At 46.1% G+C, this 16,328-nt stretch overlaps 1 protein-coding gene across 1 annotated transcript in view; it reads right to left on the bottom strand.

Moving 5' to 3' along the window:
• LOC105903289 (disintegrin and metalloproteinase domain-containing protein 12) overlaps window positions 1-15,673 on the bottom strand; it is a 74,630-nt gene extending 58,957 nt beyond the window's left edge. Inside the window, exons 1-3 of the mRNA XM_031561158.2 lie at window positions 15,145-15,673; window positions 4,051-4,178; window positions 639-712 (exon numbers count right to left, since the gene is read on the bottom strand). Of these exons, the coding sequence (XP_031417018.1) occupies window positions 639-712; window positions 4,051-4,178; window positions 15,145-15,250 (308 nt within the window). The 5' untranslated portion in view covers window positions 15,251-15,673. The remainder of the gene's footprint in view (window positions 1-638; window positions 713-4,050; window positions 4,179-15,144) is intronic.
• Between the last annotated feature and the right edge of the window lie 655 nt (window positions 15,674-16,328).

The following is a 16,328-nucleotide window of genomic DNA, read 5'->3' as shown; positions in this document are numbered from 1 at the left end:
TTTATAGCTTGTGGCATGCCCCTATTTACATGGAATAAACAAGTCGTTTCTAAAGGCCAGGCAAAGAGCTACTGTCTAGCAACATTAGCTTCAGTACATATTCTGGCATCCATATGGACTGACACCCACAAAACGGCACGCAAGAAAGTCTCATTCTATTCCCCAGCCATCCAGCAGTTTCCTATTAGTGCTGGTTCTTGTCAGAGCTGTGGTGGGATTTGAATGAGGACACTTGTCTTCCAGGCCTTTGTTTCAGGACATTGGTCACGTACATCCTAAGCTGAGATGCTGTCTGTATCTGTGGTGTGAAAAAAGTGTTTGCTCTGTCATGGCGGCACGGCACGCTCAGCCACATCGCTCGCCATGACCATGGCCCCCGGGACCCCTGCATATGTCACTGATTTGCGGTCCAGAGCGCTTCTGTGCCACTCAGAACCAGGGGCCAGAGCAGCCACGAGCACAGAACCAGGGGCCAGGGGCCAGAGCAGACACGAGCACAGAACCAGGGGCCAGAGCAGACACGAGCACAGAACCAGGGGCCAGAGCAGCCACAAGCACAGAACCAGGGGCCAGAGCAGCCATGAGCACAGAACCAGGGGCCAGAGCAGACACGAGCACAGAATGAGGGGGAGACTTACTCATTCCTCTCCAGCCGGAGCAGCAGCTGCTCACCTTCGGCCTCCACCAGGACCTGCAGGGATGCGGGATGACCCTGAGAGAGAGAGAGAGAGAGAGAGAGAGAGAGGGAGAGAGAGAGAGAAGTAAAAAGAGAGATTGAGAGACACAGAAAAAGGTGGAGAAATGGAGGGGAAGAGATAGTGTGAGTAAACTCACAGGAGCCATTCATCACAGACGTTATCCTCGGCATCAACCTTTCTTTCTTCTTTCATTACACAATTCATTTGGGTGCGCAAAACAACGAATGGTTTTCATGTCAGTCACTGTCTAATGAGATGCTGCTGTTTGATGAAAGCAGACAGAGATCACACACAGACGCACGCTGAAGACAGGCATCCCACCGAGCCACGAGCCCTCCAGAAGGCACCTCATCTCGGGGCTTGGGAGCACGACGGGGAGCACAGTGCCAGCTTTAAGTGAGCTCTGTGAGGAGGAGTGATGAACGCACAGTCAAGTTGTTTTACAAGCCGCACACAATCTCTCCCACTGTCTTAGCGTCGTGGCTCACGGGGATTAGCTTTATGTTTCAATTCCAAGTGACATTAATCCATTTTCAACTCGAGGCTCTCAGCGCCTGACTTATGGCTTTGTACGTGGGGGCTTAGCATCTAACCGTACTGTGAAAGGGAATGATAAAAAAGTAGTGCTGCCAAAATGAACATGTAAATTTTTTAGTGATTCATTTCAAATACAAAAAAAAAAGTTTTTTTAATTAACACAATGGGTTTTGTTTTTGTTATTGGTTTTGTTATTTGTTGAGAATTTAAGCATGCTCGCCAGGGATGAGACAAGCCAGCTGGATGTCCTTGGGCATGATGGTGACTCTCTGGATTGGCGCACAGATTCAGAACAGTGTCCGCGAACAGACCAACTAGGTAAGCCTCACTGGCTCCTGAAGAGCTATGACAACAGAGCTCTGGAAGCACAGATCAGTCTTGAAGTCCTGAGTGATGTCTCTGACCAGATGCTGGAAAGGCAGCTTGCGGATCAGACCTAAGTTCTCTCTCAGAACTACGTTACTAGGCCTGTAATGCTGAGGCTTGTTCCATGCCACCAGTAGCTGCTTGGTACTTTTCATTGTTGCTACTCTTCATTGGGGATCTTCTGAATAATCAAAAAACAGGCAGTTGGCTAGATAGGCAGCCTAGCCTAGATGAGCTCTTCAACCCAGTGGAGTAGCTAAGGACAGGTCTCAGTCTGTGTTCAAAGTTTAAGAGATGCTATTAAACAACTGTATTTGAATTTAAATATTCTTTCTTTGTGATGATTAATTCAATGATTGTACATTTAAATATCCATTATTACAAGCTTCAGTCTTGAGAAGAAAAGCAATTAATCACGATTAATCACAGCAATTGTACGATTAAATCGTTATTTTTTTCAATCGGCTGACAGCACTAACAACAAGGCATCCATCATTTCAGTCACACACACACACACACACACACACACACACACACACACACACACACACACACACACACACACACACACACACACACACACACATATATAAATATACACGTGGAGAAACACAAAAGGATAGGCAAAGATACACACCTTCATACACTCAAACACACACACTCACACTCTTTAGTCAAAGAGGAACACAAACATATGGAATGCCTCCACATTCACGAACACATAGGTTTTAGACACACACACACACACAGAGAGAGACACACACACACTGAAGACCACACACACACACACACATGGACTCAGAAAGAGGAAGTGAGCTTTGGGGCTCAGTGCACCCCTGGAGAGGATCAGGTCATTGGCCAGTGGGCCAGGTTCAGTGCTGCGGCCAGCAGGACTAAACAAACGCTGTGTGGAGAGGAGAGGAGAGGAGAGGAGAGGAGAGGAGGGGAGGGGAGAGGAGGGGAGAGGAGAGGAGAGGAGAGGAGAGGAGAGGAGGGAGAGAAGGAGAGGAGAGGCCGTCCGGGCCTTCCTTCCGTCCACCCGCGCACATCTCATCATTATCATGTTGCACAAGGGGAACCCCAAAGTGCCTCTCATCTTGGCTCCTCTTGAGCCCCCTGTGCTGGCGCCCCTGCTGCCAAGTTCCCCCTCACATGTCTGGGTGGTCCTCACGCATCGGGCGCCCCCTGCTATAGGCCCTGCACACATACACTGTGTTCGGCACAACTGGCATGTTGTTTTAATAACCGCGCTGTGAAAACACTACATCGGGGGGGAAATGTGCAACAAAATGCCTAAGAGCAGAAGTTTCGCAAACAGATCCTTGTTTACTGTGGCACATGTGCTGACTTTGATTACAAGCAGGGCGCTGCATCATGGGCCTTTTGGTTCCCCCTCCACTGAAGACACATGGAGCCAATTTGAAAAGTCGCTGGACCACATAAGTGCTTTTTATCTATACAGGACTCCAATCCCCACGTTGGCTGAGATCTATTCACATCAGGAAACCCATGCAGACGAATTGCTGGTCAGTGCAAATGACTTCCAATCCTTTCGTGAACATGCCAAAAGGATTTTGCTTTTGTAATTTTTCTTTCCTGAGTACAGAAGAAATATTACATGTGCAAGGCCGAAGGGTTTATGCAGTCGTGTGCCTCCCAGGGAAACACACACCTTTCTGTTGGGGCATGCCAGGAAAAAAGAATTAACTTGTGAATAGACTCTATAACAGCTCGAGGAAACCTGAGAAATGTTTTAAACATGGCTGGCAGCTGCAAGCACCTTTTTGTCTTTCTGTTCTACTTCTTTTTTTTTTTCTTCAGAAATCCATGTCTGGCATGGGTTTTTCCAAATACAGCCGAGAGATCTTGAATTTCTAACATTTCATTGACATTCTCAGCCCTCTCTGTCTCTCCTGCTCCTGCTTCTATTTCTCCTCTCGCTTTCAGGAGGCAAACATGCCCTGACTGTACAGTCTCCCATGTTTGAAATGTGTTGAGGTAAAATTTTTTGATTCATCCGCTGGACCTGCCACTTTCCAAACCCTATTTTTCCAGCACCAACCAGGGGGCTTCTGCACACGAGCAGACACCGATCCTGAGTTGAGTTTCCACGCCGAGCCCAGACCAAATATTTGGACTCGCAGGAGAATGTCTCTCTGTCATCTCCTGTTTTCACACTGGTACTGACAACCCTGACACAGTTGTCCTGACAAGCAGTTGTTGACAGTGTTCATGTGATTTTATTGTTTAACTCCATATACATAAATAACTGCCCCAGATTATACCTAACACACCATGAATGGATGGATCAATATATAAACATAAGCATACATAAACCTGTAGGTAATTACTTAATTACTTATGTATATTTCCTGTTCAGTGCATTTCTGAACTGTATTCAGATACATCTCTTTTTGCCTGACATAAAGAAAATCAGATGTAGACCTACCAATGATGGGAGGTGGGTGATGGGTCTCCGCTGTCCGCCTATGAGCAGAAGAGGCTCTGTGGTCTGAGGGTGGTGAGGTGGAGAGATGGGGCTTTGCTGACGGGTGGGACCAGCAGGGCCAGGTGACTCTATTAAACAAAGCAGAAACAGGATTTCAAACAAAATCAGAGCAAGTCAAAATCATTTGTCTGTCCTCTCTTCCCCGCTTCCCCTTTGCGGTTTCAACTCATTCTATTTCATCTATTATTCAGGAACAAATACTTCAAAGCACACACTCAATCAAAGCAGGTCAATTTTGTATCAATTGAGCTGTGAAAAAATCCCAAATAAGGTAGTTGGTGACTAGGTTGCTCCATGACTGTTTGAACTGGTATCTCAGATTCTCAGGCACAAAGGGGAAAATATTTAGAAATTGGAGTCTGGGGTCAGATGGGATGCATTTAAGCCTCCTCACAACATCTGCTTTCTTCTGCAGTTTCCATCCCTTGCCAACAAAAGCCCATCTTTAAGACTGCAACGCCATGGCTACAACTTCACTAATCAATGCTTTCAGACATCAGGGGACAAGAAATGTCAGTCTCCATGGAAACCCATTCCCTCCACTCTGTCTATTCTGATCTCCCCCTCCCCTTCTCTCTCCAAGGCTAATTTCCATAAAACTCTTAAATAGGAAGCCTGATCAGCCAAAGCTCCGCTCCTTCTTCCTCTCCTTCTTTCTATCTTCCTCACTGTCATGACAAGCCTTGCTCAGTGCCCAGGAACGTGGATTGAACCGCATCTCGCTTTAAGAGCTCAAAGCTCTTTCCCCACTATTCTTGCTTCACTTCATGCAGCTACAGAGACTTTGTGATTCTTTGTGGTGCCTTTTGGAAGCCAGGCAGCGAGAGGTCTTGCTCACTATCTCACCCAAACAAATCCCTCTCCTCTCCCGTACGTCCTTGGTTCAGTGCTAGAGGACCTCTGCCAGCTGCCTGTCCCTCAGAGGCCCAGATGGTCCTCAGTTTCTCCATCCTGCCATGTGACAGAGCCCAGAGGAGAGAGAAGCCCCCTATGCATGCATGCACAAGCCTGAAACTCCAACAGTGCAGATCCAGCAGGAGTGAGTGATAAACCAATACTGCAGGACTAGGGTCAAGAGCATTTCCAAACAAAGCAGAGAGTGGATTGTCTCTGCCGGAAATCCAGCCTCTTATCCAAACCCTGAGAAGTTACTGGCACCTCGCTTTAGTTGCCTTTCCGTTCAGTGTTCATCATTGTCTGCTCAAACATTGGAGAGCTTGTTGTTGTTTGTTCTCTGTAGCACAGCCAACCTCTTCTAAATAGGATGACATGCTTGTGTCTTTGTACAGTGTCTTTGTACAGTGTGTGTTTGTGTGGTTGTGTGTGTGTGTTTATGTAAGGAAACGTGAGCTGCAGAATAGCTTACATCCACTCTTCTCGAGCTCAGAGGTCTTTGCTCCAAAGCAGCTTAAATGGTTGGGTCCAAAAAGAAAACATAAGACAGTAGTATCTGCCAAGTTGTGTGTGAGTGTGCAGGTGTGTGTTATCTTGTCTCTTTTGCAAGTGAGAAACACATTATTTCAGAGACCTCCGTCTTGGGACACCCTTCACACTGGTGGGCTGGTGATCATCACCTCTTCAACAGCCCCACAGCCAGAAACCCCGACTCTACTGAGGGCCGCCTGGCCAGACCCTGACAGAAACCAGGCATGTGGAAGACAGAACAGCGCTCACGTCTGAGATAAATACACACGCTGACACTCCGAAACGCAGATGGAGAGATGCACTGGGTGGATACTCTTCAACCAAGACTAAACTGTCGAACAAAACAAACAGAACCATCTAAAACGGCTCAGACTTGGCCTGCTGGGCCAGTGAGGGTGAGAGCGAGGTCGTCGCTTTTTACGAGGGAATTTCAGCGCACAGATGGAATCACCATCACGTTGTCAACCGTTTCGTTCCGATGCCACCCTTTGAAGACAAGGTTCACAACCATGGCAAATCGTTTTTCCTGTGTATTAAGGGCTGTCCTCAATGCTTGTCTTTGTTAACTTGGCCCTAATAGCAGTTTTATTTCTCTCTTGTAAACACTCTTATGGGAGGGAGACATGCCACAACTCTATTTCTGCCTCTTACGCCAGCCTTTTTCAAAAGTGTAGGGGCTGTGGTGGAGGTGTCTAATAGCCTTAGTGAGCTAGAAAGCAGCAGAAAAAGCTACCAGATGCAATAAGGGAGTGATAAAACGGGCACCACAGCTTATTAACATGCTCAATAAAGGCGCGTGTAAACACAAGTCTTAATAAAGATTTCCAAAGCAATGACTGGCGCTGTGCACAACCACTGCATTGGGAAGAGCTTCAGATGGTCTATTTATATTTCTTCAATAATATCAATAAAGCATGAGTGTGTGTCTGCGTGTTTGTATGTGTGTGTTCCATTACAGAACAAACACATTTTTAAAAGGCCCCCGAAATAAGAGTGTTTCATCTCTGTGAAGCTTAATTTTAGCTTCAGTGAGACTATGACAATCATTCTGTTTCTACGACATGTAACTGCGGTGTTAAATTCTCACTTAAATGAAGCAGTTATAAGACTTTACCAGTTACATAAACGTGACTGACATTATGGCACCCCTCTGATGTTCCATCCATCACTGGAATACATTTTAATCCTCGCCTGAACAGAGGCGTACGGTGTCATGTCTGAGCTCAGTGTGTAATGATCTGATGCTCAGGGGGACTCCTGTTGACACAGGCAGTATCCTGGGAGCCTAGTAATCAGTCAGCTGATGATAACAGTGGAACATAAAGAACCTGACTCTAGGTATTCTTGACATGGTGTGACCACCGGAGCACTTTTATCAACACACCTTCAAAAGAGAACTGTTCATTACTTCAGAGCTGTGAAAAGGGCTAAAGTGTGTCCACTTACTTCTGAAGCTTGTGACTGTGAAACAGTTCTGTGTTATCGCTTCCAGAAGCTTCACTGTATGGGATGGGACTAAATTAGTCGTGTCTTAGACCCAAAGTCCTACGGTTACCAGTACCTTCTTTCTCTCCCTGTCAGCAGGCTCAGAATAATTTCAGGCTCCGTTTTTTTTACTCTCACTACAACTGGAATTCAGTGGCTTTCATCCCCATTTGATGACAGCGAGCTCCCACTGGGCATCTGTGGAAGGGGGTGCGTGCCCTTCACATGCCCACACGGGGACTGTACAGGGTCAGCTTTCACTGCCCAAGTCAGCCCCTGGCATAGCAGTGCTGGAGTTTGTTCTCCAGAAGTCACCCCGCTGAGGAGCATTAGATTAGCTAGGAGGAAAGCTACTCCCTACAGTGACAAGAGTGATTCCTCTGACATGACAGGAAAAAAGAGAAACTCTTGAGGGAAAAAAATAGTGTGAGAGAGAGGGAGAGGTTGAAAGAGGAAGAAAGAAACAGGAGTTGGCAGTAGAAGCTAGAGAGAGTCTCGATTCCAGCATCTTTTTGATTCGGGTATGGATGGGAGAGCCTGGGGTTCAAACAGAGACCTTAGATAGGCGGAAGAGGAGGAATGGTTTTAATGAGAGCATACTGATCTAATCATGGCACAGTCAGCCATGGATGAACGACTCTGCATTGAAAACAAATGTCTCTGAGAAGGAGAGGGGAGGATGTAGATGGACTACCTATGTGAAGTGTATGGTTCAGATTTGACAGTTTCACCCAGTTTTACACCCTGATGGATGCTATTTGACAGTTCCCTTTCTGCAAATTCATTCACGGATCTATAATGCAGAGTGTGACTCCAAGCTATGGTACTGTACTGTTGCCTCATTAGGGAACATCTGTTTTATAAACAGCACATTAGTGTCTAAAACCGAAGGAGTAAAATAAACCCATGATGTTGAAAACAAGCTGATGCATTTTAATGCTCCATCGTCTAGATCGTGATCCGTGTTGATATTTTGATGAATATCATTAAGTGACCTACTATTTTCAAAGCAGACTGGCCTGAATCACTTAGGGGGTATGTGGCAATTATCATTCATTAATGAAGTATGTATCTTTAAATAGTAACTTCCTGAAAACGTTTCCATTCATATCGTCCGTACTGAAGAAAGCACCACACATTCTCCTTCACTGCTCCCCCATCCATACAAAAACACACAAATCAATAGCAGGGTTTAGTGGGCCTTTATCATTTGTTGTTCCTCTGCCTAATCTGCTCTTCCTTGGCCGTGTGGAGTGAGGATGTGAGGAGGGGAGGGGAGGAGCACTGCAGGGGTAAATCCAGTGGGCGTGTGGGTGTTAATGTTGGCCTTCCTCCATCCCAAACAGCTCAGCCAGTAAGGGGACCCTGGGTAAACAGTCTGCAAGTCCCTGTAGGAAGCCATCAGGCCTGGTGGTGACATCACTGGTAACCTAACACAGGGCGCAGGAAGACCTCCCCGTTTCCCTTGGAGTGGTGCGAGCGAGAGAAGGGGAGATCCCTCCATCTTGTGCCCCCAGCCCCCCAACCTCCACCCCCTCAATTGTCCGATGGGACTGAGAGCGGAAACGGAGGGGGAATGGAGTCACGTTCCACTTCCAGAGCAGGGGCTCTCACTCTGTGCTGTAGCCCAGCGTCCGGTGGCCTGAGGGAGGGGAGGCTTGCTCCAAATGATGCCTGGCCTCAAATCTGCGCAATTCATTCTTCCTTCCGGGCATTGAGAGGTTTTGAAGCAAATGATTAGTTTAAGTGGAGAAAAAAAACTCTAAATAACATATAAAACAGTACCCCTTAAGAGTTTAAACGTGAGCTGAAGTACATAATTGGTCCCTCTAGTGGTCAACTATGAATCATTATGTCATTCTTCTGTGCTCTTCTGTCCTCCTCAGCTCTCCTTTTTCCTTTTCCCCCTCTCTCTTTGTCCAGTCATCCTCTCTCCGGTCTCTGACGCAGTTGTTCAGCGCTTGCATACGGGAAAGAGATGAGGCCTCACACATCCTGTCGCTGGTTGAGTGGGGCACAGGGTCAGAGAGACAATAGACTATGTGATGTTCTCCGGTTCTAGGCAATGCGTGATGCCACTTCACAGAACTGTGTCACCCCTTTGGGTAAGTGCTCTTGGTGACCTGGCACAGTGCCCAGGTCCCTGGCTGAAGCGAGTGCAGCAAATGTGTGCCACGTTAGCTTCCGAGAGGCTTTGGTTCTCAGGCTGGCATGGCTCGGTATGGTCAAAGGAAGCACATGGCTCTGGCAACGACTCAAAGAGCGGGGGAGAGCCCTTCATCCCATAAATCCTGTGCATCTATCGCAGCTGTGTTGTCCACGTCAACCATTCCGCTCAGGCTTGAAATGACAACGTGTCATTTCCACTGCAGAGGGGAAGAACGGGATCACTTTATGGCCATCTCCAGCCCTCAGGGAGGAACACAGCACTCAAGAGCCCTGGACTCCACTGAGAAGGAGAAATAAGTGAGATAATGTCAAACTGTCACACTAGACTGATCTCCACTGAGGTATAGTATCATAAACGTCCAGGGCAGAAGGGGGTTAGCCTGGCTCTGCCTGCTCCCTGGTCTGCTGGGATTATTCACCAAGTGAATGTGTGTCTGCTGGCTCTACCAGACTAGATGTGTTTGGCCATAAATACCGACTGGAGAAAGCTCTTTGAATTTAGCGAGCGCACATAAAGTCAAACAGGGACAGTTTGCTGAAACACCCCATGACAAATTCACACTGAAAAGGTTAGAGTGATCTGGCCAGAGATGGCATTTTTCTTTTGGCACAGACCCAGCCAAGAGGAGCAGCCTATTGGAGAGCGGAGCGAGGGGAAGCAGGAGGAGCAGGCTGTCAGGCTGAGGACCACCCGCCCACAGGTATGTGTGGGTGGGCGGGCTGACCTGCCTCCGTGCTGCAGTGGCACCGGGTGTTGGTGAGGAGAGCCAGAGCCAGAGACAGAGCCAGAGCAGCTCAACTCAGATAACCTCAGAGGTTATCATGGGTCAGCCAGGTAGGGAGTGTGGAGGAGACAAAAACAGAAACAAAGACAGAGAGATAGGGAGGCTCTTCTATCTCAAATGACCTTGACATTATATGCTAGGTGTTTTGCTTATTAGTTTCCCTGTTCCCTTAATGTGTATTTTTGTTTTTCCTGGGCAGGCTTTTATCATTTGATGTCACAAAAGTAATGAGCTTCGGCTGATACTGATGTACTGAAGATAGTATAGCCATGCCAATAAAGCTGGTTGAGAAGAGATGAAATGAAAAGAGACTGTGAAAACTGAGTGAGAGAGAGTGAGTGTGTGTGTGTGTGTGTGTGTGTGTGTGTGTGTGTGTGTGTGTGTGTGTGTGTGTAGAAGTGAGAGTGTGTGTGTCTGTGTGTGTCTGTGTGAGTGTGTGTGTGTGTCTGTGTAGGAGTGAGAGTGAGTGAGTGAGTGAGGGTGTCTGTGTGTGTGTGTGTGTGTGTGTGTGTGTGTGTGTGTGTGTGTGTGTGTGTGTGTGTGTGTGTGTGTGTGTGAGTGAGAGTGAGTGAGTGAGGGTGTCTGTGTGTGTGTGTGTGTGTGATTAGTGAGATGCAAGAGAAAGACAGAGAGGAGAGTTTAACACCAAATAAGTGTTGAGTGATGTAAAAATGGAGATGTGATGATTGTTGTGAAAGTGGGAAGAAGGTTATCAGACTTTGAGCACATTGAGCAATCTGAGCACACGCCACTCCCATGCTGGAGAAAGAAAGCCTTCCTGCTGGCTCTTGGTTTGAGGCCCACTGTGCTGCTGCTCTGCTGTAAGCGGTTGCATTACTGACAGGACACCCCGCCCGCGGACGGGACACCGTGCACATGGATGGATGATGGATTACCTGCTTGGGGACACCTGAGGTTTACACACACACACACACACACACACACACACACACACACACACACACACACACACACACACACACACACACACACACACACACACACACACACACACACACACACACACACACACACACACACACACACACACACACACTGACCTGGAGGGAGCACAAGCCATAGACTCCAGCCAAACACAAATCCCTCTGCAACTTTCAAAGACAGAGACAGAGAAAAAGATGGAGAGAGAGATAGACAGATGAAGAAAAGAGAGGAGGGAAAGGAGGAGGGGTGGGGGGGTGGGGGCTCCCTTTAGCCTAAAATGCTCAATGATATGTGATTTCTTACCGCTGCACGATGGAAATACACACATCCTCATGGAGAGACAAAGACAAAGAGGAGATGGAGGCATGAATCACAGAGCTCCTGCTCCTGCTCCTGCACTTACCGATCTGACTGCTGAGAAATGGAGGAGACATCCGTCTCATATTTATACAAGGGCCATTACTTTGATGCTATACTTCTAGTCTAATGAAAAAATGTATTATTCTAAATAGCAGCTTGACCTGACCTCTTCCCACCAGTGCTTTATTGGTGTTTATAGAGCCTATTAAAAGGTCACGGACTGACATGAGCCATGGGAACCCTTTGGAGATGGAAGCCTTCAGCAACACTACTCAATATGTATCCTGTGAAACACATTTGGCCTGCTGTTGAAGCTGTGGCCACTGGTCCAATTACAATCATCATGCCTATTTCTATTGAAACAGAGCAAATACATCAGCAGCCAAAACCCCCATTTACACTTCCAGTGTGTGGAGGCAGCCCATGATGAGCCCTCATCAGCAGCTCAACTCAACTGCTGCCATGCCAAAATCAATGGGATCCATGCACGACTTCCAAAACCTTAAATGGCGAGAGACAGAGCTGCTGAGTGAGAAAAAGAGGCTACGGCAAGACAAATCTGCCTTTGCCAAGGTGAATAGCAATCTGTCTGCTCTTTTAAAGAACAATAGATATACCAAAATGGGCCAGCACTCAGCGTGACCATGCAAACAGTTATGGTAAGTCATTATGGCAAGTTATATTTGCATGATTTATCAACAGAGGAGAAAATTCATACACTCACTGAGTTAGTGGTGAGTGAACAGTGCTGTGTTTCAAGATGACAGAATTATACCAAATTAAACGGACATGCAGTCCAATTCATTCAATAGATATCCATCCCCACACTCATGTCAACACAAAATGATAGTTGGTACATTTGTTATTGTCATTTATCTACTTCAATACATCCAGTTTTCAGAAACTACAAATATATGCCATTTACCTGTTTTACTAATGAATGTACTAATACACAACCTATGTGATATGTAAGTTAAAGTTCTAACACTAAGAATGAATTTAACACATAACGTATAGAAATGTAAGTTGTTTCTCTAGGGACCAGAGTAGTTTTGCCTTGTGGCCCCAGAGCTTTCTCATGTGGGGAGCCTTACCCTAGAATAGAGTTGGGATCAGTGGGACCATCATGACCTTTCAGTTTTAACTACTACCAGGCACTGACGAGATTTAAGCAAGATGAGCCGTCTAAGTGGTGACAGAGACGGGCTAGTAGGAATGCACTGCCCCCTGACCCCATCCCAGGGTGCATCTTGAGACCCTGCAAGAGGTCAGTAGGGGGCTGAGGGGTTAAAAGAAGTCCAGCTGTAACACATTCAAACTTGGGCCTGCATCTCATGGCAGCTCAAGCTCTTCTCCAGACCACATATAAAAAGGCCATCTGGGCGGCAGAAGCCCCCATGTAAGATTATCTGCTCAGATGAGACAATCCAGCAGAACAGTGGTCTCCTTTCCTCCATGCTCCGCTGGCTGGAGGATTCCTTAGTCTCAGTCAGGGAGCTGAATTTAAACAGCTGTTGGAGACACTGGCTGAGAGAGGAAACAGCCAGATTTGAGCTTTGCTCAAGTTGTATCAGCCTGTGCTCAATCAACACAAAGTCCTCCAAGCACAGGGTGAGAAACAATGAGAGAAAAGAGAGAGAGAGAGAGAGAGAGAGAGAGAGAGGAAAAGAGAGAGAGAGAGAGAGGGGAAAAGAGAGAAGTGGGAGTGAGTATGCAAGCTGACAGATGATGTAAAGGCTGGCCTGGAAATGAAGATGGACACAAACTGTGTCAACTGTCGACAGAAATCTTTTAGAGTCTCCTCTCAGAGAGAACAAGGGAGAGCGGAACATGGAAAGATGACCCAGCGACGAGCTGCCAGCAACGCTCCCGGCTGAGCTGCCTTAAAGATGCATACCGACAGCATCACATGCAGAGCAGGATTGTTTGAGTCATTGTGACCTAAATGGTCAATCACAGCCATTAAAGAAATATACTTTTAAGAGCATGCTGCACACACATGCTCGTAAAGGCTGAGCACTGGTGATTTGCACTAATTTCCCCACTCTCCTTGAACTCTTACAAGGGACGCCATGCTGTTTTCACGGCACAATCTCATCCGGCTTGAATTTGGAAACACGGCAGCCCTTTGGAGCACCTGTTCACATGGAAACCTCCAGGGCTTTTTGGCTCAGTTGGTCTTCTAATGACTCCCGCCAGGTAAAGGTTCCCACTGAGTCTTTGTCCTTTTTCACAATGGGGTATATGATGGGAAGATGCACTTCCCACAGTACTTAAGTGGAGTCTCTGTTTAATGGCACACTACATAACCTTTTATACCCTGGTGTATCCGTCCCCCTCTCATTCATTCACAAGCACCAAATGAGTGGGCTGTGGAATGGCTCTGAGTCTGATTTGGCACAACTGGCTCAGTTGCTATCTATGGTGGGTCTTCATCTCAGTGAATAGGAGAGTTTAGTCAACACATTAATGCATAGTCACATTCCAATAAAAGCATAGTGACCAGAACATCAAGTTGAGAGACTTCACTGATTCATGGCAGGTCTGGCACGTGCCCTGGGCGCCACTTGAAGGGGGGCGCCACTGAGCAGTTTCTAGTAAAGTTAGACAAGCCGTCCTGCAATAGTGGAAAAAAGACTTGCAGACATATTTCCTTAACACACTAAAACGACCGAGGTCGTATCCTTAAGTGCAAAGACTACATGTTTTATCATGTCAGGTATTACTTGGCGATGCTCTTCCGTATGGAGTAGGCTATGAGATCTGTACGTCCCGTACTTGTCAGCGCTTATTAACGCTTGGTGGCGATATTTGGGTCCTGTATTTTGAGCTGATATTATGATTAAGCTATCTGAGAGATGGGTGTCAAATGTTTGTACAGGGGTGCAATTTCAGTGCTTGCCATGGGAGCTATTTTCCGTAGACAGGCCTACGCCCCTGTGGGGTGGTCACCTCGTCTCGCACCCTGCTGTGACAGCACTTTTAAACGAACTCTCCCTCCATCTCCAACACAGGCTGAAGCTCACGTCAAACGCTCTGTCCATCTCATCCTTACATCCACACCTACATCATCCGTAGTCATTATGTTGTTCCGATCCTTTTTAAATAGCCTTTACCAACTTTTGGTGCTTTAGTGCACATTTTATGCAACACAAAATGATTTGTCCTGAGGTGACTTATGCAGTCCAACTACACCTAAACTTTACCTCATTAGCTTTGAATGTTACATTAGCTTTTTAATTCCCATGATTCATTTCCAGGTTCTTGACATCGACCTGGAGACCTGCTCCCCTTCATGCAGCAATTAAGATATACAGAAATGTCAACAATTTGAGGAGCTTTAATGAGGAAATGTTGATGTACATCGCATTTTCATTACCACGATGTGCCATGTATTATTCACCCAAGACGAAGGTGATCGTGATAATCATGGTGATCAAAAAACAATCTAAAAGCTCGCAAACCGATGAACTGATTTATTTTCCGGGAAGAAATCCAGCACCTTCACTCATTCTTGGCAATGTGTAGGCTACTCGTGTAATACAACAGTCTTAACTGCACCGTGCAATAGCCTGCAGTGGAGCATAATATATTGTGAAAAAACATAATTGGGAAACGGTATCAAGCTATCAAGTTGCTCATACGCTAAACACGAGCAACTTGATTAGCATCCCATCACACACAGGGTAAAAAAAAACCTAAAATGCTTTTTATAACTCTTCCCATGTAAACCTTCTCCATAAAGCTCAAAACATTGTACCACATCGCATAAGGGGCGTGTTAGGCAAATTAAGATTTCAACCTTGACAAAGGTTATCGTTAAAGGTAAATCGTTAAAACTGTAATATTTTGTGATTTAACTTACCTTTAGCTGTCTTGAAGGGCAGGCTGCCACAGAAACAAGTTGTCATTGATATGACATGAAGTGCTGTCAACAGCGCGAACTTCTGGGTCCACCGCCGGTTTGACATGTTGACCGGCTTGGGATGAGCGGACAATCCAAGTAGGCTATGTCACGGCAGCGCGACCATAATATACAGTAGAACAGCTGATGAGCAGGACCTAAACCACTTCCTGAAATATGATCAACTACGAGAAACCGTTAGAAAATCCTGGACGGACTCGCCGCTCCAACCCCAGTCTCAAAGTTTCCAACTGGAATATTGTCTCAACAACGAATTCAATCTACCCACTCAAAATGTTACAAACACAATTTTTTTTAAAGGAAAACAATATGTGCATCGGCCGATGATCTGGATAGGACCGATGCTGGCTGTAAAGCAATTTACAGACGAACAAAGTGTTGTCTATGAATAGGCTACAAACATGTGCTGCGCGCACCGACCTCCTCCAGGTCCTAAAGCCTTCCCGTTATAACTGAGCTCATTCCACATCAGAATTTAACAAAGATATTGGCCCCATAATTCTATAGGGCAACCAGCTGTGAGCTACGCGTGTGACGTAATGATAGTCCTCAAATGGGGCAACATCAGAAGGAGGAGTCGAGTGCACGTAATACAAAATATTTAAACTGTTAAATTGACATTGTGAAATGATTAAAAATATCATGATGAATTGATCAAATCTAAGGCACAGTTCAAACCAACACAGTGTAATCATTGCCGTAGTCTCCACATAATTTAATGAATAGGCCTGCCCTATGGGCTTTTTAAAGACGCATTATTAGCAAGCTACATAAGAAATGAGGGAAATTGTTTCTGTAGAATACAATGGAAACGTAACTGAAGAGGTTAGTAGGGATGGCTAGCTTAATGGTATCTCCAAAGCATTTTCTCACAAAATAACAAAATAATTACAGTTTAATGGCAAAACAGTCCCAACCACACTTCAACAGAAGAACGAGGGAAAAATATTGATCGTTTAGTGACATATTTTGTTGAGTTAAATGATCAATCAATGATGTTCAATATTATGCTGTCAAACTGTGTAGAGATTAGATTAGATGAGCCTGCCAGACATTGAAAACCAAGATTCAGGATACATTTTGAAGAAGTGGGAACGCCGTTCCTCACGCATCTATCAAATTAG

Source organism: Clupea harengus, chromosome 23 (genome assembly GCF_900700415.2).
Source record: "Clupea harengus chromosome 23, Ch_v2.0.2, whole genome shotgun sequence".
Lineage (NCBI taxonomy): Eukaryota > Metazoa > Chordata > Actinopteri > Clupeiformes > Clupeidae > Clupea > Clupea harengus.
The sequence above is the reverse complement of the archived record's forward strand: the minus strand, read 5'-3'. Positions and strand labels throughout refer to the sequence as shown.